Source organism: Bos mutus, chromosome 5 (genome assembly GCF_027580195.1).
Source record: "Bos mutus isolate GX-2022 chromosome 5, NWIPB_WYAK_1.1, whole genome shotgun sequence".
NCBI classification, from domain to species: Eukaryota; Metazoa; Chordata; class Mammalia; order Artiodactyla; family Bovidae; genus Bos; species Bos mutus.
In genome coordinates, this window is record NC_091621.1 from 88,444,037 (window position 1) to 88,469,876 (window position 25,840).

The following is a 25,840-nucleotide window of genomic DNA, read 5'->3' on the forward strand; positions in this document are numbered from 1 at the left end:
CTTTTATAACATCCCTGACTAGAAATGTTCTCTTGACTCTCTCCATGGTTCTTTTTGTATTTCTCTCTTATCCATCACCTTGATTATAATCATTTCCATGTTGCATACCACTGAAATAGTTGATAAGCTTTTTCAGATCACTTTTTTGTTTACTTTGGTATTCTGCCTTTTTATTATGCAAGGTAGAGAGGAGAGAAGCTTTTATTGATCTCTGTTTGCCTCAAAGAGTGACCTATAAGCTGCAGGCGAAACAATGCCTGTGCCTCTAGCTCTTACTAGACTGTTTGTGTCTCTACTTCTGACTCACCTGTTCTTGCTGCTGCTTGGCCAGCTCCATTTGCTGGCGTTGTTTCTCAATCTGAGACGCAGCCAGTTTCTTCTGCTCATCATGGGCAGCCAGCAGCTGCTCTCGCAGACTGGTTAGCTGATTGATCATACCCATGAGCTGCCTCTCCTTCTCAGCTAGGCTTTCGGGAGTCCCTGAGAATAAGATGGCAATAAGATGTGTGAAAAAACAGAGAAATGAGAAGAGAGTGGTTCCTCAATCACAATGACTAGGGTATGTGGACAAATATTACAAATAAAAGTTTTGGCACCCAAACAAACATATACTTACCTTCTTTCAAACTGTAACTCAATAGTAAAAAGTGATGGCTATTTATCCATTATAGAATATCAGGATGAACAGATATTTTGATTATTTTGTATTTATGACAAGTAACAATCTATATAGCTTTTTTCCCTTTAATTTTACAAGCAAATGAAATACTATTGGCTGAGCATTTATTATTCTTAATGTTCTAATCTGGGGCCTGATGGAAATAAAAAGAGGTTTAAAGCACAGTTCTTGGCTTTAAGTAGTTTTTTAAATCAAATTAAAGAGTCAAGAGAAAAACCTGAAAACATAATAACTTAAGTTATTAAGAGACCAAGTTATCATTATCAGAGATATCTCCTTTTCTTAAAACGAGAATTTTGAAAAATCAGAATTAAGGAATCCTACATTTAAAAAGAAAAAAAAAAAAAAAAACAACTATTAACCCATCAAGTTTTAGACAGTTTTCTCAAATGCCACTCAGAGGCTTTCTTCAAAGATAGAATAGAGCTAGCAGAAAAAATATTCAAGTTTGAGAATATAAATTTATGTTATCATGAAATAATGAAACATAGCTGTAAAACTAACATTATGGCCTCTCAAGGTTACAGTTAAATCCAAGATTTGGAGAACAAATCACACAATAATTTAAAATAAGCAGTACGTTTGAGATATTTAAACCACGCCAGTGAATCTTCTAAGTCAGGTTAAAATACTGATTTGTTACACCAGAAATGTGAGTGGTTCACTGAAATAGAAACAATATCACTTTTAATTGTTCTTTTAAGATTCATCAGATAGACAAGACCCCTATGGTAAAGAACTAGCAGTACGAGAGAACACACTTTTTAATTACGGTTTTCAATTCAAACCTAAAACACTAAGCACTACCTCAATAATGTATTTGCCACCTGTATATGTGAGTTAGATAGAAAGATCTATTATAACTCAGTCACCATTCCCCATCTCACTACATTTCCCTTCATCAATTTATGATGAAAAAACACGTGCTTTTAGGAAGTAGTAGCTATAAGCTTCTAATTTTCATGTGCCCATTTGAAATGGAAATAAAATTTCAAATATAATTTACATAGGCTATAGAACAGATATCCAGAAAGGAAGTTCTGAGTGGAACAGAAGGCAAGAAACATATCATATACTCCTTATTATCAATTCTTAGTCTTAATCAGGACAGGTGCTCAATAAATTGTTAAGGATTTATTATACTCCAGATATTTGGATTCCATTAAACAGAAGAAAATTTTTATAAGAATAATAGCAATATGACTATTCTAATCAGAATCCTAATATTAAATAATCTAAATACGTATTAGAAAGATATTTCAATGAAAATATTCAAATGATGGTAAAATGTATACCCTCATACACCATCAGCAAGAGGAGTAAATTGCTATCACATTTCTCAGAATATACACTAGGAAATGTGATGCATATCATGTTTTATAATACTCATAAGGAGATTCAGGACACATCCTAGATTTTTGGCAAGATGCAAGAACCATTTACTGAGAGCAAAGGTCTGAGAAAGGGTTTGGTTTACGGGTGAGAATCAAGGAGGCAGTTTCATTTCTAAAAATCTAACCCAAGAAAACTACAGAAAATGAAGTATTAATAAAGTTCTTAAATGAAATATTAGAAACAATCTAAATACCAAATCATCAAATAATTACAGGACATCCAGATGGTAGTATTTTGTACCCATGAAGAAAAAGTATTTTAAGAATATTTTATAATATTCGAACTTGTTCATGACATAAAGCTAGGTGAAAAAGTTGGATAGAAATGAAACATTTGTATAAACACTTCAAGGCATTCACATATCTACATTTATAGGAAAAAAGACTGGAAGAAAGTTTATCTATATATTAATAGTGCTTATTCCTAGGTGATGGGTCATTAAATGGGTCATTTTAATCTTTTCATATTTGTTACATTTATAAAATCTTCTACAATGAATATTATTACTATTATTATTATTACTTGGCAAATACATGTATTTCCTGTAAATACATATAAGTATAATTTAAGAGCTTAAGGTACTATTATCTTTTTATAGCTGATATAATACCAATGTATAAAGAAATATATATATTTGATAATGAGTACCAACAAATATCATTTTGGCATTCAGTATATGAAATATTAACAAAATCCTGTCTTCACTTAGTCACACAGACATCAATATTTCTACTTGAAATCTAATTTTATTGTCTCTGTTCAATTCAAACTCTGTGAACCTTTATCCCACTTCCCTTCATCTTTCATGTTTCAGTTACTTGCACTCTTGTATGTTTTAATTTATGCTAATCTTGCTTCGATTCCCTAAGAATGAAGGCTTTCAAGACAAAAATATCTTACATTTCAGTTCTTTCTACTGCCTAGTGACTATAGAATGGTTATCATGAGAGCAATTCTTTTCATTCTGTAGGTTCCAGAGCAGAAGTGCACATCAGAACATTCCATAACCCAATGTGAGGGAAGTCATAAAGGAAGGGAACCAGCTTCAGTCATTCCAACCTCAGGAAGAGATAATCACCATGTAAACATTGCTTATATTCTTTCATCTTCCACATCGGATTCACTGGGAATCTTCTCATCCTTAGACCATATTGTAAAATCAGTCCATGTGTTTTCATCTCCACTAATGCCCCTCAGTTCAGGCTATTACCATCTCTCCTCTCTTGCCATGACTCCCCCAACAGTTTCTAAACATTCTATCTTCTACTTCTCCTACTAAAACTCATTCTCCAAACAGAAGTTCAGAGCGGTCATTTAGAGAGATATGCCAGATCATGTCGGGCTCCCAGGTGGCTTAGCAGTAAAGAATCTGCCTGCAAGGCAGGAGACCCAAGTTTGATCCCTGGATCAGGAAGATTCCCTAGAGAAGGGAATGGTAACCCACTCCAGTATTCTTGCCTGGAGAATCCCATGGACAGAGGACCCTGGCAGGCTATAGTCCATGGGGCGCAGAGAGTGGGACACGACTGAAGCGACTTAGCATACACACACATCAGCTCATATCACACAACAGAATAAAACCATTTCAAAGCTATATACTGGGCATAGAATAAATTCCAAACTCCCTGCCCTTACAGAGCCCTAAATGATGAGGCCCTTGCTTTTCTTTGGCATTATCTCCTCCCATTTTCTCTTGCCAAAATATTGTAGTCCCATTGCCTTCTTTCAGTTTCCCTAACACCAACATACAACTTGTTCCCATTTTAAGGCCTCTGTATTTCAAGTATTTCCCTCTGGTAAACTTTTCCCCTAGAGTTTCTCAATCTCAGTGCCACACACATTTTAGTTTGGATGCTTCACTTCCTGGGGAGGCATGCGGTGTAGATGCTGGTAGCACACCCTGCCTAGTTGTAACACCTCAAAATGTCTCCAGACATTACCAAATACCCCTGGTAAAGAACTACTAGCTTTTTGGTTTTTTCTTTCATTCACTCAACATATATCCACAGAATTCCTCCTGCATGCTTTACACTATTCTAGGAGCTAGGGGCCCTACAATGTTCAAGCCAGACAGAATGTCTGCTTCATAGAGACTACATTTAAAGGGAGGAGATAATTAACCAACCAATCAACCAATTGACTCCAATCCATCCAAATAGTAACTTAAATGCCAACTCCTCTCCCAGAGTGCTTTTCCTGAACACCAAAATTTAAAAAGCCACCCCCTCCTCTTCTATCACGTGACTCCACCTTTATTCTGTACTTAGTAGTCAGCACCATATGCTGTGTTGTTACTGATATTCATTTATTGAATCTCCCAGTAGAGAATAAGCTCCATGATAGCAGAATACTACCTTGTTTTGTTCAACACAATATCCCCCGAGTAGTGCCTCACACATGGTAGACACCTTGTGCGTGTGTGTGTGTGTGTGTGTGTATTAGTCGCTTGGTCATGTTCAACTCTCTGTGACCTCATGGACTGTAGTTAGTTGCTTGGTCATGTTCGATTCTCTGTGACCTCATGGACTGTAGTTAGTCTCTTGGTCATGTTCGACTCTCTGTGACTCCATGGACTGCAGTCTGCCAGAATCTTCTGTTCATGGAATTCTCCAAGCAAGAATACCAGAGTGGGTTGCCATTCTTTTCTCCAGAGGATCTTCCTAACCTAGGGATAGAACCCGGGTCTCCTGCATTGCAGACAGATTCTTTATTATCTGAGCCAACAGGGAAGCCAAGACACCCCATAACTTTTTATTAAATGAATTAAATAAATAAACTTAAGAACAAAGTCCTTAATTGACTGATAATGTACAATTCTATGCAAATAGATCAAAACCCTTATTGGAACTATTTAAATTAAGGATGGTTTCAAATACATTTGATATAATGAGAAAAAAAATCTTTGGAAGCTGATATTTCCTAAATGTTGTTCTACCAAAATAGAATAGATATTTGACTTGAACAATCAAAATCACAGGAAATTTTTGGAAGTTTTGATCCAACTAAAGGAAAAATAAAAGGAAGGAAGAGTCACTCAGGAAAGGAAAGTCCTAGAATTTCAACACTAAAAGTAAATTAGATATCATGTTTCTTCCCTCGGAAACATTACCACACATTTAGTTCTCTGTTTCAAAGCAATAGTCAGTCTTTGCCAGGATGTTTTGTTCTTTTATTGCTGGTGTTCCTTACGTTACCACTGTTGTAATTTGGATAGGACTCTACTCAATTTAATTTTTTTATAGAAATGTTGCTGCTTTCAATTGGTATTCCACTTGAAGGATCTAAAAGTCATTCATTGTGTTGCCTTTAAAAATTCTGCCTAGTGAAAGAGTCTCTACTAGACTGTAAGCTCCAGAAGGGCAGAAATCTGTCTACTCCATTTGCTATCATTACATCTCCAGAACATAGCACATGGCAAGACAGATAGCAGTATTTGTTGAATGAACTAAAAATATAATGAATAGAAACTAACTTAAGTTATTCTAAATTTATTACTAAAGCTTTTTTCAGTGGCAGTCTTATCCAACAAGAGTAAAAAGTTAGACCCCAACATCACAAGGTATGAATGGCATTATTCTGATTCCTCAAAGGAATATTTAAGTTATCCAACCTACAAACATCTGTGAATTGGTCTTTTTCACTGACAATGAATGCAATCAAACTTTGATAAAATTTAATTACATACCATTTACTGCAATATTGATACTCATAGAAATTGGAATCAACTAAAATTATATAAGGGGTATTATCATTGCTAATATGATAAATATAGTTACTTTTGGGTTTCTGCAACTTACTTTGAAAAAATAGTTCCTTTTTGCTTCAATACCTTTATTTTTTGGCTGCACTGGGCGGCTTGCAGTTTTAACTAACATCAGGGATTGAACCCCAATCCTCAGCAGTGAAAGTACAAAGTCCTAACTACCAGGGAATTCCCTTTGTTTCAATATCTTAAATGGCGGACTTTGGCTTGGATTTTAAAATATATGTACTATAGAAAGCTATCAGTTTTAGGAGTGACTACAGTTAGAGTGAAATGAAACACCTGAAAGTAGCTATGGTCTTTACCATTGTTACCCCATGACTGGATATTTTGTTCCTGGGATGTTAACTCCAGTACTTTGGCCACCTCATGCGAAGAGTTGACTCATTGGAAAAGACTCTGATGCGGGGAGGGATTGGGGGCAAGAGGAGAAGGGGACAACAGAGGATGAGATGGCTGGATGGCATCACTGACTTGATGGACGTGAGTCTCAGTGAACTCCGGGAGTTGGTGATGGACAGGGTGGCCTGGCGTGCTGCGATTCATGGGGTCACAAAGAGTTGGACACGACTGAGCAACTGATCTGATCTGATCTGATGTACTATCATTGTGCAGTGAAAACAAGTACCATTGTTATTTTTTATAAAAAAAAAAGTTCAGTTCTATATAATCTCTTATTAGACAAGTCTACTTTTTAATGGAGATTGTAATTTTGTAAACTTCTCCCAAATTTAATCCATCCACTTACTTGGATATTGTACTTAAAATGTAAAACAACAGTTTAAAAAATATGGCATTACATTCGCTGCATGTAGAGACTGGAATACAGTCAATAATAACTATCTCAAAACATGGCATTGTTTGGTCATTCATTCGTGAAATACGTACTGGGTTCCAAATTGTGGTCTACTAGTAAGGTAGGTAATGTACAAGGACAGTTCACCATGTGAGTAGGCTAATGATGGGTGCATCTTAGAGACACTATTCATCTAGCTGTCGTGGGTCTGAATATGTTTCAAGTTTTACAGGATTTTAGGTATCACCCATTCCAAGCTTACTGGAGACTGACTACCAAGCATTGTGTAAACAGCACAGGCTTTGAAGGTAGAATTAAAGTGAGCTCTTGACTCTCTCATAACTAAATATATGGTTTTGGATAATTAATCTTTCTTTGAGATTCAATTTCTTCCTACCTAAAATGGGAATAAAATGACTTTGTTACAATAATTCTGTAAGGAAGATGTTAACAAAGTGCCTGTATATAAATGGGCATGTAATCAATGCAACTGTTTTTAAATGAGCGGATGAGGAAACAAACTAAGAGTAGCTTGATTCCCACAAGTCCTTGAAAGAATCTGGGCAACAAGACACTGCGTCTTTTTAACTGTACCATGCTTCTCTAGGTAGAGAATTGTTCACTTCAAAAAGGAAAAGGCTTTAGGATAATTCTGTTATCCAGTGATCTGGAAGGCATAAGCTTTGGAGTCCCCATCTACAAGAAAAATAAATAAATAAATGTTTTTATAATTATTTTAATTTTAGAATCTTCACACCCTTCACACAAATGAATACTTGTTAAATGAATGAATGTATTTTTAAATGAGAAAATGTGGAGGAGAGCATATTTTATTTTCAATAATAAAACCCAGATTAACTATGTAACAGTATCTACTTAAAACATGCTTTATTAAGTCCCTTCTGTAAAAAGTGTATAAAACTTCTTAACTGGTGAACTGGATTATCATTTTCCAGATCAAGGAGAGCCAGTGGCTGACTGTTCTCTTTCTATCACTTGCTGTGCTTATACACTGGCATAAGGACTCTGGCTTTCTAAGACAGAGCAAGTAATTGATTTGCAGAAAACATAAAGTCACTTTCTGCTTTTATATACACTGCCAGACTTATTTTAAAAATTTATATTCTGTATACCAGTAGTCTTTCTTCAGTTCTTATGAAATAGTTTTTACAAAAACGGAAAACATTACTCATAAGCAACTACAAGGAACTATAAAACAAGCTTAGTAGATTAAAAACATTAAACATTTACTTTATTTAGAAGTAAATGAATATATGTTATGTACCTTCCTTATGGCTGTCTCTTATGTTAAACAAATTCTAGATCCAACAGTTCCCTCAGAAAATAATCAGCATTTCCAACCCCTCTGAAAAAATGTGAAGACATATATAAATATATATATATGTATATATTTTATGCACAAATGAAATAGTCACAAGGTAATTAGCAAAACGTGTGTTTCTTAAATAGTTACTGGATTTTTAAGAGTGGGTTTAAAACAACTTCAAAGTTGTACAAATCCTAACGTATCTAAATGCTGAGATTTTTAGTTTCCTTGTTTTAAATTCACAAAAACCCAAGGATACCTTTTACTAGATGACCTAAGACCTGATTCTGGTTCAAGCCTGCTTATCTTCAAATTCTCTAATGCTATTTAAAGAGAATTGTCTCTTACAAGTCATATACTAAATCTACATACCTCTTAATTTTCAAAATTTTATGTCACCTAAGAGAGGGTCTACTTTAATTGACATGTTGAAACTACATAGCATGTCTGTAATTCATGAGTTCTGATAGACCACAGTATTGCTAAATAATTTCCTTGAACTTATTATCGGCATTCTAGAGCTGTTTGGTGCATTTGCTTTTATGTCCCATCTTTTAGAAAAAAAAAAAAAAAAGTACAGTTTTCCAAAAGAGCCATTTTTCATTATACCAACTGCAGCTGGCATTTTCCTGAGTATCATATACAACAGTTGGTTGACCTAAATTAATGTATCCTGAGCAGGGTGAGAAGCGTCTACAGGGATATCAATGGTAAAGAACGCGAGTAAAGAATTCTTCAAACAAGGCAGGTAAAGAGACTGATTTAGGCTTTTCTGAGTGATCTAGCCAGAACACCTCTCAAACAATGCCCTGCTTTTAGAACCTGACCAAAACAGAAATATTTAAGAGAATTTTTGCATGCAGATATTTTTGTTATAATTCTACAAATAAATTGAACTCAGTAAAACACACATTTTGCAATGACTTTGTTGCAAAACAAATGATCTGTTTAGATTAGCCAAAGCTGCCATGGATCCCCAGATACTGTCCTCAGGTGAAGTGCCAAAGCAATGACCTTCAGTGTAATGGAATTTCATGCTAGCTGAAACAATGTGTGACGCTCCTGGCTGCCAACTGGAGTGCAGGCACTGTTTTTTCCCCTTCTCAGTAACTATGAGGCTATAAAATATATTTCTTCACCTTTCAGACAACCATTACTTCTGTGCTTCTGTTATAGATAAGGCCAAAACCTCTGCAAACTGGCTCGTTACACTATATGACTGATTAGAGAAGAAAAAATAATTTCTTTAGGCAGGCAATATGTTTATAACATATATTGACTGCTATCAGTAGAGCTTTTTAGTCAAACTCTTTTGTCCTGGAAAATGGAATCCACTGTCCTTTTTGTATGTTTTTCAGAGGATTGTTTTCTAATGTAACTTTAAAGCCTAATTACATTTCCAAAGTACCAGATGATAAAATGGTCTAAATTCTAACAGGCAAGATAATATAACATGAAAAATAATTTTACGCTTTTAGAAGTTGGTGACCTTTCCTAACTCACATTGTTTCTTGAGAAATGAGATTGAATTTAAGTGGGTATGATAACTCTTTATTGATAGCTAAGCTATCCAAACCAGATACTATTTATTTCTTCTATTTTAAAAGTTTATGATTTTTTCTTTTTTAACTAAGTAATAGTAAGAAATGCTTCTTTGAACTTTACCAAGCTGTAAGTTTGGAGAAGGAAACAACAACCCACTCCAGTATTCTTGCCTGGAGAATCCCATGGACAGAGGAGCCTGGCAGGCACAGTCCATGGGATTGCAAGAGTTGGACATGACTTAGCGACTAAAACACACACACACAAGCTGTAAGTTTAGTCTTTGTCCAAATGCCCTGAAAGCAATTCACTCACAGCAACCTAAAGGCAGCACTTAGGAACTGTGCTCTGCCCTCACTTGGCTACGTATGGTCTTACATGCTCAAGCATGGACGCACATATATGTACAGGCACATTCATTCACTTACTCACATGCTTCCTGGAATTGATTTTAAAAAGTTAAGCGAAAACTGACCAGTGTAAGTGGAGGAGAGGTTTCAATTCACAAGAAGACCCAGTAAATACTGTAAAGGCTGTAAATTTTGTAATATAAGCAAAGGTTCTACTCAACTACATTACTCTAAATTATCCCTAATAAATTATCTAATAATGGAGTAAGTTCATATTTTCAGATTATAAAAAGGTCATGCCTATCCTTCCCTACCCTGACAGAAAACAGTCTACACATACATGAGACTTACACCTTTATTTGCCTCATAAAAAATAGCTGCCAAACAGCTAGGCCATTGTTCTCGACTAACTTCTTCTCAGGTGGCATGAAAACCACATTCCTGGGCAGCACGTAATCATAGTGTCTGACCCTCTAAGAACCATTAAGTCAAATTCCCTTACCCCCAGAGGGCAACATACTATTGTACCCTCTCCACTTCTGCGCCAGCTATGAACAATGGACAGTAATTGCAACTGTCATGGGCAGTCAGTAGGAAAAGTAACATAGTGCTTCCCCCTTTCCCCTCCAGTTTTCTGCCAAACCTGATCTAAGCAGCTAACAACCATGCCCCCCAGCAGAAGAAAGATCTACAGGTGCTTTTAAAATGCATCAGAAAACAGCTTTTTGAACAGAAACAGAGGACAATAACCAAATTTGTGCTCTGAATGTGCAGCTTAAAAAACTCAAAATTAAAGACAGAAACTTCTTTTGTGACTGTACTGCAGCTTCCTGAACTAACCCCACAGGCAAGCCTGAAAGGACAGCTGAGCTTCTTTCCTCTAAGCTTATCATCACTGCTGCTGGCTGCTTTCAAGTTAGACTTGTGAGGAAAACGAGGTAGGGAAACATGCTTGTCCTCCGATGGAATGAGATCACAAGGCTGGGAACAGGCGGCCTTCTTGGCTCAGCTCTTAGTTACTACCCAGGTCAAAGCAGAATAAAGAACCTTGGAGGATATGTCCTCTATCGCAGGTGCAAATGGGTTAAAATCCCACAAAATAAAGGACCTGCTGCTTCAGAAAAAGAAGAAACTTCACTGTTCTCTTTAACCTCTGTCTTCAAGCTCTGTAAGGGATATTAACTACTATTTGCTTGAATCTCATTTCATTATAGATTATGGATACTTAATTTGTGGATTAGCAGGAATTTATTCTCTTACCGCCCATTCACAACTAACCATAGCCAAACTCCAAATAGTTGGATAAACAGTGAAATACTCAAACACTTTCTGGAAGCTTTCCAATCCGAGACGGCTGATATCACCTAAGTCAAACTTTTGAACAGACTGATTTATGATTTGTCTTTCTCTAAGATGCTCTGATGTAGCAGAATGTTGAGAGACGACTGCCTCTCACTGGGAGAACACGTGCATGAACAGACATATGCAAAAAAGTTATTTATACACATATTTCTACATGTATATTAATACAAATCTGGTGATATTTTAAATATATATTCAGTTTCTATCAAAAATATACAAAGTAATACATAACAAAATCTATTGATATTGGTAAGTATATTTTTTCTTAAATTTAATCCTTTAGAACTTAGAATCAAAAGTGTCCTATTGGCAACACTAGAAAACCATGGGTTGCCTACTATGTTAGTAGAAAACACACTTTTAAATTAATTGAAATGACCATTTGACTTTATTTTCTTTTTTATTTTATTTTTAAACTTTACAACATTGTATTGGTTTTGCCAAATATTGAAATGAATCCGCCATAGGTATACATGTGTTCCCCATCCTGAACCCTCCTCCCTCCTCCCTCCCCATACCATCCCTCTGGGTCGTCCCAGTGCACCAGCCCCAAGCATCCAGTATCGTGCATCGAACCTGGACTGGCGACTCCTTTCATACATGATATTATGCATGTTTCAGTGTCATTCTCTCAAATGTTCCCACCCTCTCCCTCTCCCATAGAGTCCATAAGACTGTTCTATACATCAGTGTCTCTTTTGCTGTCTCCTATACAGGGTTATTGTTACCATCTTTCTAAATTCCATTTATTTTCATATGAAGAATTAAATCTTCCTGTATCATTCCTGGTTTTAAATGTAGATTATGTACATTCATAATTTTAATATGTAGACTGTGGAAAATTATTATCTTGTAATATACAGTTTTAACCCTGCTGTAGATACGTTTGTACTTATAAAGTAAATCATTTAAAATTTTTAAAAATGACGAAAACCAAAGACTGTTAAAAATATAGGTCATTCTGTTAAGACAACATACTATTATAAGGGACAGAGAGAAAATAAGAACTCTGGTATATTCTCTTTCAAATGAGAGAGAAGAAACAGTAAAAACAGAACGCATGGGGGCAAAAGTAGTTTACCACCATTCATATTTCTAAATATCAGACTCATTTTGGTACATTTTGGATCAAAATCATTGCAAATATATTACCTTTTATTTCACCAAAGTTCCCTGATCCCATTGCAAGAAGCTTGTCTTTCCAGTCTTTTGAGAGTAGCTTTTCAATACTGGGGGTTTCTGAGTAAAGGAAAAAAAGAAAGGTAGGCAAATCAACATGACTATCTTTCTAATGTAGTTCATTAAAAGTCTATCTGCTAAAAATAAGGCCACCCTTACCCCGCCCCCAGTTCATAATGACTTCATCAACACACTGATAACAGGGGAGGAAAAAAAAGAATGTGTTTTGTCACCTGCTGTTTCAAAATCATTAGCTTTTTCCTCTTGTGGAACAAAGCCTAACTAATTCTTTATGACAATGGGTACATATAAACCTGCAATTCATTGTTTTTCAATTTAGTGAACAAATTCCTGCTATAATGGATGCTTGTCAATTTCAGGGTGTTAGTCTGCAGTCAAAAAATAATTATGTTGATAAAATGCAGAGTAAAAAAAAAGGCAAAGAATTAGCTCTTAAATCTGCTACATGTAATTATATCCCTCTGTGTGTTTACAATTACAACCACTTTATAATATGTGTTTAACATCGTGTGGTGGTAAGCACACTGTGGAAAGATTTGCCAGTATCGCGAACATATAAAAATAAGTTGGTATAAAAGAAGCTTTACAAACACTGCAAAATCTAGAGATGGGAGTAATGCCCGTAATGGAAACTTACTTGCTTATTTCAGATTTGTGTCATACTCTTTTAAAATGCCCTGTGTTAAGACAGGACACGGAGGTTTTAGAGAGCAGAGTTATGCTGTAGTTTGATCCTTGTTTCTTTATGTTACATGGTTTTGATCTCCTTTTGTGTTGAATTTTAATGTATAAGTAAACATAAATGCTAATAAAACACCCAAACATTAAACTCAGTTCCAAATAATGTAATTGTATATTCTTGTCAGCATTTAGATGGGTACACAATTACAATGGCTTTCAATCCCACGATTAGCACTGCATTCAGTTAGAAAATGGTGTGTACTAAAAGATAAGTGTCCCAGTATGCTCCATTTAAATAACAATACCCACACTTATTATCTAGATCGAAGACACACACTGCCATTCTCCACATTGGTGTTTATGTGTATTTGTGTTTGTTCAGACATTTGTTTACCCCCTACTAAGAGCATAAAGGGAGTACATGTTAACTTATCAAAGGGACCGTCTGGCCTAGAGACCATAAGATTATTAGAAACGGGTTAATTTTCCCCACAATAAAATGCATTTTTAAAGCGTCTCCTTGGTTAATGCTTTCTACTATTCTCAGGCCCTCATCTTAAAGACAACAGCTATCAGAGTCAAGAAGACTGTGTAGAGTTTTCAATGAAGTGAGGTGTAATTTTCCTTGGAAAAACTGTGACATGAATCCTTCTTTTTCACATGCCAAAAACTTGGGGGAAATAAACTGCTGAAATATCTGAATAAGTACTTCTTCAAAAGGCTTGTATATATAGTGTGTGCACACACACACAACTACTGTATGCACATTTCCATGGAATGTGTGAACTGTATTTTTCCCTTTTTAACAAAATATACCTCTTCTTTTGCTGCACTTAATGGAAAAGGATGCTAAAGATTCTACTTTTTCTTAAAATATCCCTATTTGTTGACCATGTTGTTTTGAAGATGATAATGGTAATTCTGAGTAATAAAATGCATTAAATCTCTTCTTACTGTAATCAATATTTCTGTTCACTAAGGCTTTAAAAGTAACTTTAAAACACTTCTACAGGGATTTTCAATGTTTCTACATTCCCAGTAAACACTTTGTGAGTGAAATCATTTTTAAAACCTTATCAGAGTAGGTCAAACAAACACCACTGTTTTCTTTTTACCAGCACCCTACAAAAATTCTTGAGTAGCATGTAAACAGGGCACAGCCAATATGGTCTTTGCAATAGAGTACTGTCAGTCACTAAAAGCTAACAAACCTTTGCAAAGCAGGAATGCAGCAATAGAAATTCATTGTGTACTAACAATAGGCCCCTGAACCTCCAGCACCAAAAGCAGACCATTTTACTTTTAAGGCTATTGTCTGCAAAGTCCATGACAAAGCTTTTCCCCTGCAGCTAGACAAAATATTCACTGTAGTGTGCTCATAAAGAAACAGAAGTCTTCTGTCTAAGTTGCAGAGTTAAAGAAACAGCCGCCAGATTTCTGAAACCTGCAGAACATTCCTGGCCTCTTTATTAACTTGCATGAAGATAGAAGGCTTGCATACAAAGCCACTTTTTTTCCCAAGTACCTGACTTTTAACATACACTAGAGAAAAATGAATAACTTCTTTAAGACCAAGTAATTCGAAAGATGTAAGATCAGAAATATATCTAACTCAGGGTTGTTGTGCCTTCAGATGAATAAAGACAATAATACTTGGAATTTGGATGAGGTATATTTTTTAAAACGCAGATTCAATAAACATGTATTGACCATCCTGTGTGCAGGAACTATGCTAGATGCTTTTACTAGCATTGTCTTCATTTAATCAAAGCAAACACCTGAAGATTCAGATTACGTTATTATATCTATCTTCCAGTTCTTTAAAAAAAAAAAAAAAAACCAAAGGACTAATATGTAGTGGGCAGAGCTGAGTCTTGGCCTAAGGTTTGGTTTTGTTTTGTTTTCTCTACAGATTCCTAAGTCTCTTGTTGTCAATGAAATGATAATGATAGCTACTATTTTGAGGTTAAGTGCTAAATAGTGCATCATGTCCTTTACAATAGGTATCTCAAGCTTCTCGTAATAATCTCCTGAATTATATATTGGTACATCTGTTTCACCACTGAGAAACAAATGCTTTGAGAAAGATCGTGACTTGATCAATATGGAGCTAATTTCAACTTATTGGACCCCAAAGCCTTTGCTCCTTCCAATACATACACATCACTGCATTTTACCTGCAAAATAGTCATGGATAGACAAACTCTTGTTATTAACTTCAGTGGATGGATGAAGTAAACATTTGAAAGGATAAATTGAATATCCCAGGGTAATATGTTCCTATGGGCAGCACGAAGAGATAAAATGCCAAGATTCCTTAGAGCTTTCATTATGTTCAGGATGTAGTGCCACTATATGACTTTGAACTTTGGAGTTCTAGATAATTTAAAGAGAACCTAAGATGATGTTCTTGCCTGGAGAATCCCAGGGACAGAGGAGCCTGGTAGGAGGCCGTCTATGGGGTCACACAGAGTCGGACACGACTGAAGCGACTTAGCAGCAGTAGCAGCATGATGATTTAACTTTCACTTTCACTTATGACCATATAGCAGATATATGCTTTGAAATGAAAATGTATTCACATAGTGGAAGGACTATTGGGCTATATGTGAAGCAATCTGGGTTCTCACCAGGACTCTGACACTGTCTAGCTCGGGGAGGAACTAAAGCATATCTTTTCACCCATTTCACCCCTGTATTTGAATTAATCTAAAACAAAGAGCTTTAAGCAAATCCATGTTTGGTATTCTACAACTGCTACTGTTCCAATTTATTTCCACTAGTAGTTCATGAAGAAATGTTAAGAAATGATCTCACAATAATGATCACAATAAATGGACATGTACCAGTGACTGAATTTCTCTGAAAAGAGTAAAGATCCCATAGAATACAAATGATCAGAACTGTGAAAGACCAAATGGCAAAATCTCAATATTTATAATACACCTATTCATTAATATGTGAATATGATTAAAGTAAAATCTGACACAGCTATGTAACGGCTGCTTCAGTGCTTATGGAGTCAAAGAGAGAGTAGTTATCTATTAAATATTCAATTTTCTAAACATTTTCTAAAATGCGATTTTGAAAAAATATACATACTTAGGATTGTATTTTATACAATTGAGTATGGCATGTTTCTGGACATATAGTTATTTCCAAATGTTTAAATTCTGTACTAGCCATTGCTTTCATCTTAAGATGTATCATAGTTTTATTTTAAATGCTTTAAAGAGTCTCCTGAGATGTACTTCTCCCAGGCATCAGAGTATCATGATTACCGTCAACATTAAAGCTAGGTGTTCTTTATTACAATAAGCATGATGGATAATATTAGTTATTATTATTTGCATGGCATTTCAGCTTATAGAATGCTGTCAGATACAATAATTTGTCAATGGTGTATATTATTATTATATCCATTTTGCAGATGAGAAAACCAAGGCTCAGAAAGAAAACCAAGACCCGGCATCACCTAGCCAGAAAGTAGAACAGATGGAATACAAAACCATGGCCTCTTAATTTAAGAATCCCCCTTTTTTAGGTGAAGCATAAAGATGTATATATATTTTAAAGAAAAAATAAAATATATATTAAAAAGAAGCTAAAAGATAAATTAGAGAGAACTGAAAGCTCTCCTTATCAGTCAACCTATTATTAGTAAGATGACTATAACTGGGTTACTTTTGTCTTTTTCTACCATCAGGACAGAATGTTATGATTTGGTAAGTTTGCTTGCCTTTCCCTTCTCACCCTTGCCTCTTTTGCTCACATATGCTTCTTCACATCAATGCCTATGGCAATCCCCAGCAGTGAATGGCCCCCCTAACCGTGCCAGCCATTGTTACAACAGCATCCTGCCTCTTTAGGCCTGTTCATTCCCTATAACTCTCACTCCTTTTTCCCTTCAGTGCCAAACACTCTTAAGACTGACTCCCTCATCTGGAACAATGAGACCCAGAGACTCATGCCAACATATTGTAATTCTCCAACAAGCTCCCAGTGCCAAGAATTAAACCACATTCGCTCCAGTGCAGTAGCTTTACACACAAGCTCAGGTTTTTGCTTTGTGTTTATGTAGGTTTTTTTCCCTTAATCTCCCTTGAGCTGCAGTGGCAGAGCTCATTGAAAAATCAAACAAGCAAAAAATATGTATGGCTAATATGTGATTTTTCAAAAAGTCCCAGGAGTTAGGTCATACCAAATCTACCACTGTTTATACTTTCATTTTGTGGCTTCAACTAAGCTGTGTTATTTCTGACATGTGATAGGTGAACATTTAGGGATGAAAGCTATCTTTTGGAAGGAACAACAATAGGGCTGAAAGTCAAAAATATACTAATATCTCCTTCAAAGTCAAGAAGTAAAAGCATATGTAGATTTTCATGTCATGGATTCAGCATTTTAAACCTGGAAGGATCTTTAGATAACATTTAGATAAACATTCCACAAAAGTAATTTACTAAAATATATATTGGACATAAATGGAACATAAATTTCTTGGCTACAAGTGAAACTAAAACAAATAAGCATTCCATTGTCATGTAAATCTAATTAATATTAAGCAAATTTACATTTCTTTTCTATAAGATGTAGATCATTTTATGTGCTAACAGACTGTGGATCTTTAAGTGAGTTATGGGTTACATTTGCTGTTGTGTTTAGTCCCTACGTCATGTCCAACTCTTTGTGACCCCATATAGCCTGCCAGGCTCCTCTGTCCATGGGATTTCCCAGGTAAGAACAATGGAGTGGGTTGCTATTCCCTTTTCCACGGGATCTTCCTGACCCAGGGTTTGAACCCATGTCTCCTGCATTGGCAGGAGCCACCAGGGAAGCCCATGGATTATGCAGTATTATTTAAATATTTGACCAAGGAAACTAGTATTGGGAGATGACCGTTTTGCTCAAGTTGGGTAATAACTAGTCTAGGCCAAGCATTTCATTTTACAGACTGAAAATATAAATGAAGGTTAAATATTGCCTAAGATCATAAATCTAATTAATAATTAAGGCAGAACTTGAAGTCCAACTCGTAGTTTGGTGTGCTTTTCCATATACCAAACATCACAACATGCTTTTTAATAAAGAGTGAAACTTTTCACAATGAAATATTAGTCCGGTTTTATTCACCTCATCTAGTTTTAGACAATAATTAGATGATAGGTGGTCTGGGTGGTGAACCTCTGTTAGTATTCAGTTAGTCAGTTCACTGACTCCGTCGTGTCGGACTCTTGCGATCCCATGAATCACAGCACGCCAGGCCTCCCTGACCATCACCAACTCCCCGAGTCTACTCAAACTCATCCAACCATCTCATCCTCTGCTGTCCCCTTCTCCTCCTGGCCTCAAACTTTCCCAGCATCAGGATCTTTTCAAATGACTCAGCTTTTCGCATCAGGTGGCCAAACTATTGGAGTTTCAGCTTCAACATCAGTCCTTCCAGTGAACATCCAGGACTGATCTCCTTCAGGATGGACTGGTTGGATCTCCTTGCAGTCCAAGGGACTCTCAAAAGTCTTCTCCAACACCACAGTTCAAAAGCATCAATTCTTCAGCGCTCAGCTTTCTTTACTGTCCAACTGTCACATCCATACATGACCACTGGAAAAACCATAGGCTTGATTAGACAGACCTTTGTTGGCAAAGTAATGTCTCTGCTTTTTAATATGCTATCTAGATTGGTCATAACTTTTCTTCCAAGGAGTGAGTGTCTTTTAAGTTCATGGCTGCAGTCACCATCTGCCGTGATTTTGGAGCCCCCTAAAATAAAGTCTGACACTGTTTCCACTGTTTCCCATGAAGTGATGGGACCAGATGCCATGATCTTAGTTTTCTGAATGCTGAGCTTTAAGCCAACTTTTTCACACTCCTCTTTCACCTTCATCAGGAGGCTTTTTAGTTCCTCTTCACTTTCTGCCATAAGGGTGATGTCATCTGCATATCTGAGGTTATTGCTATTTCTCCCAGCAATCTTGATTCCAGCTTGTGCTTCTTCCAGCCCAGCGTTTCTCATGATGTACTCTGCATATAAGTTAAATTAGTAGGGTGACAATATACAGCCTTGATGTACTCGTTTTCCTACTTGGAACCAGTCTGTTGTTCCATGTCCAATTCTAACTGCTGCTTCCTGACCTGATATGGGTTTCTCAGGTACTGTTAATTCAGTACTCTCCCCTCAGAAGTTTTCACTTGATGGCCTCCATTAAACTAAAGAAAATATCAATTAGTATATTTGGCTAACTATATTTTTCTTTAAAAAGCTATGTATAATTTAGTATCTTGCTATTTAGCTATTCAGTTACTGATAAGATTATTTTTGAGGGGAAGATTGTGCTGAATCTGGATATCACATACCAGAACGAGTTCAATTTATGCTGATAATAGCTGCATGTCTAGATAACATCTGGGGCCAAATATTAAACAATGTAATGGAAGTAATATAAAAACTTCTACATTATCTGGAAAGTATCTGTGCACTGAAGACCAGAAGGGCTTGTAACAGTCCCATTAGCCAAGTGCTACAGCTAGTCTGCTACTGGAAATGTCAAGTTCTTCTAGGAAATGTTAAAAAAAATAACACACCACAACACACAATAGAAACACATCTGAAATTCCAAAGCACTAGGATTTCAATAAGCCTCCTTTTATATGTAATCGTCCTGAAGTGAATTAAGCTCTAGAAATACTTTACTCGTAGTAGTGCCAAAATATTTCTTTGTTTCCACTTGAAATTTAATAAGAGCTTGGTTAGGAGAAAAAAAAAAATCTTTGGCCTGCTGACTCAAGTTTTGAAATTTTAGTGTACAATCAGCTTTTCTGAATATTGAAATATCTAAATCATTACCCACAGGCCTAACTTTCCTCAGTGTACAGGCTAAAAGTATTAAAACACTTGTTCAATTATGCATAACTTTATACCACATTTTAGAAAAACATTTTTAATCACATGATTAAATACACCATAATCAATAAGATATAATTACTATACATCAATAAACTTGGTTTTCTTCTTCAAAAGATGACTCTATATTTCCTACACAAAATATCCTTTAAGAGACAGTCTTACGAAACTCTCCTAGTTTTATCCATTCCGTCACTTGGAAAGTAAGCGCATTTCTTTGCGTAGACTAAAACATTCTGCTTTTTTCTTGTTTTAAATATTAGACCCCAGCAAAAAATAACATAAGTACTTTGTGGGCAGCATTTCAAAAAGGAACCTCAAAGAGTTTTTCCTTATGTACAAAATCTCTCTTATGTTTTGTTACAAAATGTAAAAAAAGAAAAAAAAAGTCATATGACATGACTCCATCACTTACTATGACTAATTTTGTGATATTTGGCAAGTAATTTAAGCATTTCGTGCTTCAATTTACTCACCTATAAAAGGGGATAATAACTATTCTTATACTATTGTCAAAAGAATTAAATAACTTATGTAAAGCATGGAAGACAATGCTGGGTTCACAGTAACACTTAAAAAGGCTGACTAACATTACAACTACAACTTAGCATACAACATCTCAAGAGAAATACATCAATAACCAAATGAAATACATATACACATGCATCAATTTACCCATCATTAAAACTATCCAGAGATCAAACGCTACATCAAACAGTTATAGTTTTATTTATTTTTTCAATAGTTCTATGTATTTTATGAATTTGATCATTACTATTAGTTTCATTGATTTATCTGCCATTCCAATGAATTTCTCAGTTGGTTCATGTCAAAAAAAGATGACAAAGAAAGAGATATACTAGAAAGAGGGACAAAGTAGTAAGAAGGACAAAAATAGTTGTCACTTCCATTAGGTTAATGTACAACTTATCCCCCGAAAGCACAGAAATACAAAAATATTTTTTGACCATTGTCTTTCTAACTTTCCAAAGGTTCCATTAGGTCCTCAACAATGGCTCAAGCTTTTAAGCCAGTGCTGTTGACAAGTGAAAGGGAACAACAAATAGCTTTGTAGTTCTCTTCTCCCAGGGTCACTCAGCCAGCAGTAATAGTTATTATTTTTATTTATTAGCACTGTAGCCCTGTTCTCCAGCATAGCCAATTCACCCCAACCTCCAAGACAGGAAAAGCATTTTTACTTTTAATAAAAATGGGAGTGTGCAGCACTCCTGTGTCAGGCTCTTTGGGTAAAGTGCACATCTAATGAATATTGTCCATCTGTATCCAAATAATTTATAATATCAGCAGAGTGTGGGTGGTGAAATGTGAATTAAGTTCTAACCATTAGGCACAATTAGAGGGGGTAAGAGTGGAAGGTAGGAGGAAGTAGCAGGGTTACTAAGGCAGGAGGGATAGAACAGGAGAGCAAAGGTAACGAGAGAAAATTGGGAGGAAGGTGGTCATGATGGCATCAATTAACAGTCAATTATAACAGTTAAAATATTCCTCATAAAAGATTTTCAAGACTATTTCATACAGCAATAACCAACTTTCTCAGAGACCAACTGTAATATACCTGTTTTTTCCATCTATTTTATTTGAAATAGTACCATTTCAACTCTTTCTCTCTCTCTCTCTATATATATATATATATGATAGAAGAAGAAAAATAGAAGACAGACAAGCCATAAGAACTCAATTATAGTAAACGGTATATAAGAATGCGGCATACTTAAAGTCTTAACTTCAGGAGACAAATTTATAAACAAACAGGAAACGTTTGATTGCTTAACCATATCACAGTTTAGTAAAGAAGCATAGTTCTAAGCAAATTCTAAATGCCTACTGGTATATTTTCAGAATTACCTAAATATGTGTTTGAATTATAAATGAAGCAATTACCCTACTCTTAGAGTGTGTTCGGATAACCATCCATTCAATTAGATATCTAGACCATGTTGAAGACAAAAATTAATGATCATATTTGAAGAATTTTGTCACTGTTGTTTATAAATGGGAAGGTGAGTGGTAGAGATGATAAAGGAGATCCAAAAAGCACAGAAATAGAAATTCACTTAACATACATTAGAGTAAGAATTCCAATACTTTAAAAATATGACAGAATGTTTTACCACTGGAAGTGAGAATTAAAGCACATAGAGCCTGATGCTAAACCACTACACATCCTGAATCTTCTCTATCACAACATATGTGAAAACAAATCGCAGTCTCAGCTTGCCAGATGCCTGAAAAGATATGAACAATAAAAACTGACACGATTCATATGATAAATCAGAGACTGTGATACACAGGTAGTTGAACAGTTGAGCCGAAAAGCTACTTATAATTCAAATTATATTTTTATGTTCTAATACATAGCATCAGATTTTAAAATTAAGGAAGAAAATCCTCTGATTTGCTTAAAATTATATATCTAAATTTGCACATAGCCTTCGCAACCAAAGTCGTCCATCTGGCTCAACAACTTGTTATATTTGGTCTCTCATAACCTTTCATGGATTTTGGATCGTGTCATTTTTAGAGTAATTTTAGATGAGAAAATACAATAGTTTTATTTGCAAAATGACATTTAATGTTCCACAAGCTTAGATACAATCTAATCAGCAATGAAACTTAAAGTTGTGTGTTAGGTATGACTTGCTGTGAACCAACAAAATGCAGAATAGCAAAAAAAAAAAAAAAAAAGTATTAAAAAAAAACATTTTCATTTAAGAAGAAACAAGTAAAAGAAGACAAAAATTTTTAAAAAGTCTGGAAAAATAGCAAAAGGCATAGTTTGGCTTTCATTTTTCTTACATTACCAGAAATGTAGCCATTCTCAATGTTAAAAGCAGTGGGTATAAAGTTAGTCAAGTACAGTGTGTTTGTATATTCTTTTAATTTCGGAATTAATGAATGCACAAAACTATTGTCTTTGCTTTTAGTGGCATGATATACTGAGTTATTAGACTATTTTTTAAAATATATGGATACTTTTACATTTTCATTATTTGCACAATTCACACATACATGAAGACATGCACGTGCGCGCACACACGCACACACACACACTCGAGCAGGAGGCCTCTTATCTAACAGTTATCATTAAGCCACAATTGTTACACTGTGATACTAAGACATGGCCTCTGAACTTCAAGAAACTCACAATCTCTTATAATATACCACGCACTGTTTAGATGTATAGACCAATAGTGATCAGATGCTAAACCCTGGACTCAAAATGCCACAGAGTCACTGAGTTGCTCTCCTTTTGTTTAATTTACTGCAGTCAATGTAAATAGAAAAATGCCTTACTTGAATCATTATATTAATAAATAGTAAATAAATGTGCTGGTAGATTTTTATTCCCAAATGTTACTATTGCAGCATTGCCATACATTTCTAGTTTTATGTGTATCAATTAATTGAACTTGCTATAAAATAGTCTATGAGGCAATAATTTCCAGAAGTGGGATCAGTTTGTCATCTTGTCTGTAATTAGGAATATGATATGAACTAAATCATGCCAGGAATGCAACAGTAAACTAAAAGGTAAGAATATAAGAACAGCAGGGCAGGTTGATTCAACAAATAGTGTGTACCAGGTATTTTTCCAGGTATGCTGGATACTAACAAGAGGAAAACAAATGTAGACCCTATCCACCTAGAGTCCTTAATCATGGGGAAGCTTCTTTAAGATGTGAAACTCCAGGCCACTGGCAGGTCTGGCTCTAAGGTCTTAGCTGAGTCCCAGGAGTCCATAATTTTCCCGGACCTGAGTTAATTTTCTGATGAGTAAACACTCTTCAGGGTATAATAATTATGTATAAAAATATTCCATTAAATCTTTAGAAACTTGAAAACTTTTTCAGGTGAAGAAGAAAAAGTATAATCTATAGAACTCTTTTTTGAAAGGTAAAAAAAATCATTTAATATCACCAAAATGTCATTTGAGTGATAATTTAAATGTTATTAACTAAAACCATTCAAATATATTCCAACACTTTTCTATGTTACAAATCAAAGAAATATAGCATCTCAAAGGAAAAACAAACTTATAGTAAAATGCAATAATGAACTACCAGGAACTGATATACATTTTATTTATTAAAAAGAGGGTAATTAAGAAGAATTATTAGTGTAGCATTGTGAAGAAAAGTTTTGTTTAAAAATCTTTAATAAGGGACCACGAACCACATTACTACATGTTATAAATACATATCTATTCTTTCATATACTGTACTACACACATAATATAAGCGGTAAAGAAAGAGAGGAACTTCTGTGGTGTCAGTCAAATGACAAGCACAGCCCTTTGGAATGGTTGAGAACTGAGTGGGGTAGGCTTAAAGAAGAGGGTGGAATGATGTTCAAGTAATTTGGTAAATGAGAGAAGAATGAATGGGATAATATTTATTACTAATTTTAAAAAACGGCAGGACAAGTCACAAATCCTTGAAATGGTGTCAATGGTAGAAAATATAATCTATACTTTGAATGTAATTAACATGGATTTCTACAGCACCACAGTATTTTGCCTGCTTATTCTTTCTACATCCTTAAAAACACCAATCAGTAACATCTATAGGTCATGTCTTATATCTAATAACTGAGAGAAGAACATTCTCACATAAACTTTTGAAAGAATAATGACATATGCAGGGAGAGAGAGAAGAGGAGAAATGAGAGAGTGTGCCATTAAAACAATCCTCTTTCTCCTGTGCTCACCTATCTGGAAGCCATCATTGAACTTAACTCTCATATATGTAATAAATGGTAGACAGAAATGCATATCACCTGAATCTTTATCTTTCATATACATGTATTTAGTCAAATTAGTATAGAATATTTATATATAATTTCAACTCATTTATTTCATTAGAAATGTATTTGAGGAGAAAAACTGGGTGGTGGGGGGTAAAAGGGCACAAAGACTGTCCACCATACTATGACGTGTATCCCATGCTTTCCTAATGAGTTACTGATCTAAAAGAATGAAAAAAAAATACTGAAAAGTTGATTTAAAACAGCCTAGAGATTTTGGTGAAGTACAATGAAACATCAGTAGTTTAAAAACTAAGATATAGGTCAAAATTTTATCACAAAAGGATGGATGAATCCAGGAAAATGACAGACGATCCAATTTTCTGACCTGGGGGTCAGAGAGCAAGCTTTTATAAACTTGGGAACGGTCTCTCAAAAGCCACAAAGTTCTGTGTTCCACATGTCAGAAATTTGAAAGTGTTTATACCTCTGAGAATTTTCCCTGAGGGAATTGAAACCCCCCAGGAACCTGCTATCTCAGTTCTCACAAAAAGGTGCAGAGTATGTTTAAGCCCCACAGGGTCTCTGTTGTTGGACATCAGATCTTCTATCCAAAGAGAACACTGGGACGAATACTGAAGAAGGTTTCAAAAAGCCTTTACTGCCCTCAACTATTTGGAAAAATCTAGTAACTATTCTAGGAAGATGAGTCAGATAAAACATTGTTAAAATTAGGCTAAATTAGAAATGCGTATCTAATCCTCAAAAATTAAACTGTTCCAATGAAAGGAATCAAGAAATTCACTTAAATTTCAAGCATTCCAAAAAAGTCCTTCCAAGTGTGGTAGCTGCTTATAATTTTATTTGCAGAAAGCAAATAATTTATTGCAATAAATTTAATAAACTAAACTTTAAAGTCACTGCAATAAATTTGTAAGCATCCAAATAAATCTTTATTACTAGACAGGGGCACATTATCTCCTTAAAATACATGGTTGTGGAATTAAAAAAATAAAAGAAAGTGTTCTTTTTCTAAAGCAAGAAAACACGTCTTTGTCCCGCAGCAGCTACTAAAGA

The 25,840-nt window shown here is 35.2% G+C and overlaps 1 protein-coding gene across 12 annotated transcripts in view; it reads right to left on the reverse strand.

Annotated features, from left to right (window-relative positions):
- Positions 1–25,840, reverse strand: part of SOX5 (SRY-box transcription factor 5) — a 1,177,820-nt gene that overhangs the window by 251,956 nt on the left and 900,024 nt on the right. For all 12 annotated transcript variants that reach the window (XM_070371195.1, XM_070371198.1, XM_070371200.1 and 9 more), the window contains 2 exons: positions 12,367–12,453; positions 308–480 (listed from right to left, as the gene is read on the reverse strand). In XM_070371195.1, the coding sequence (XP_070227296.1) occupies positions 308–480; positions 12,367–12,453 (260 nt within the window). The remainder of the gene's footprint in view (positions 1–307; positions 481–12,366; positions 12,454–25,840) is intronic.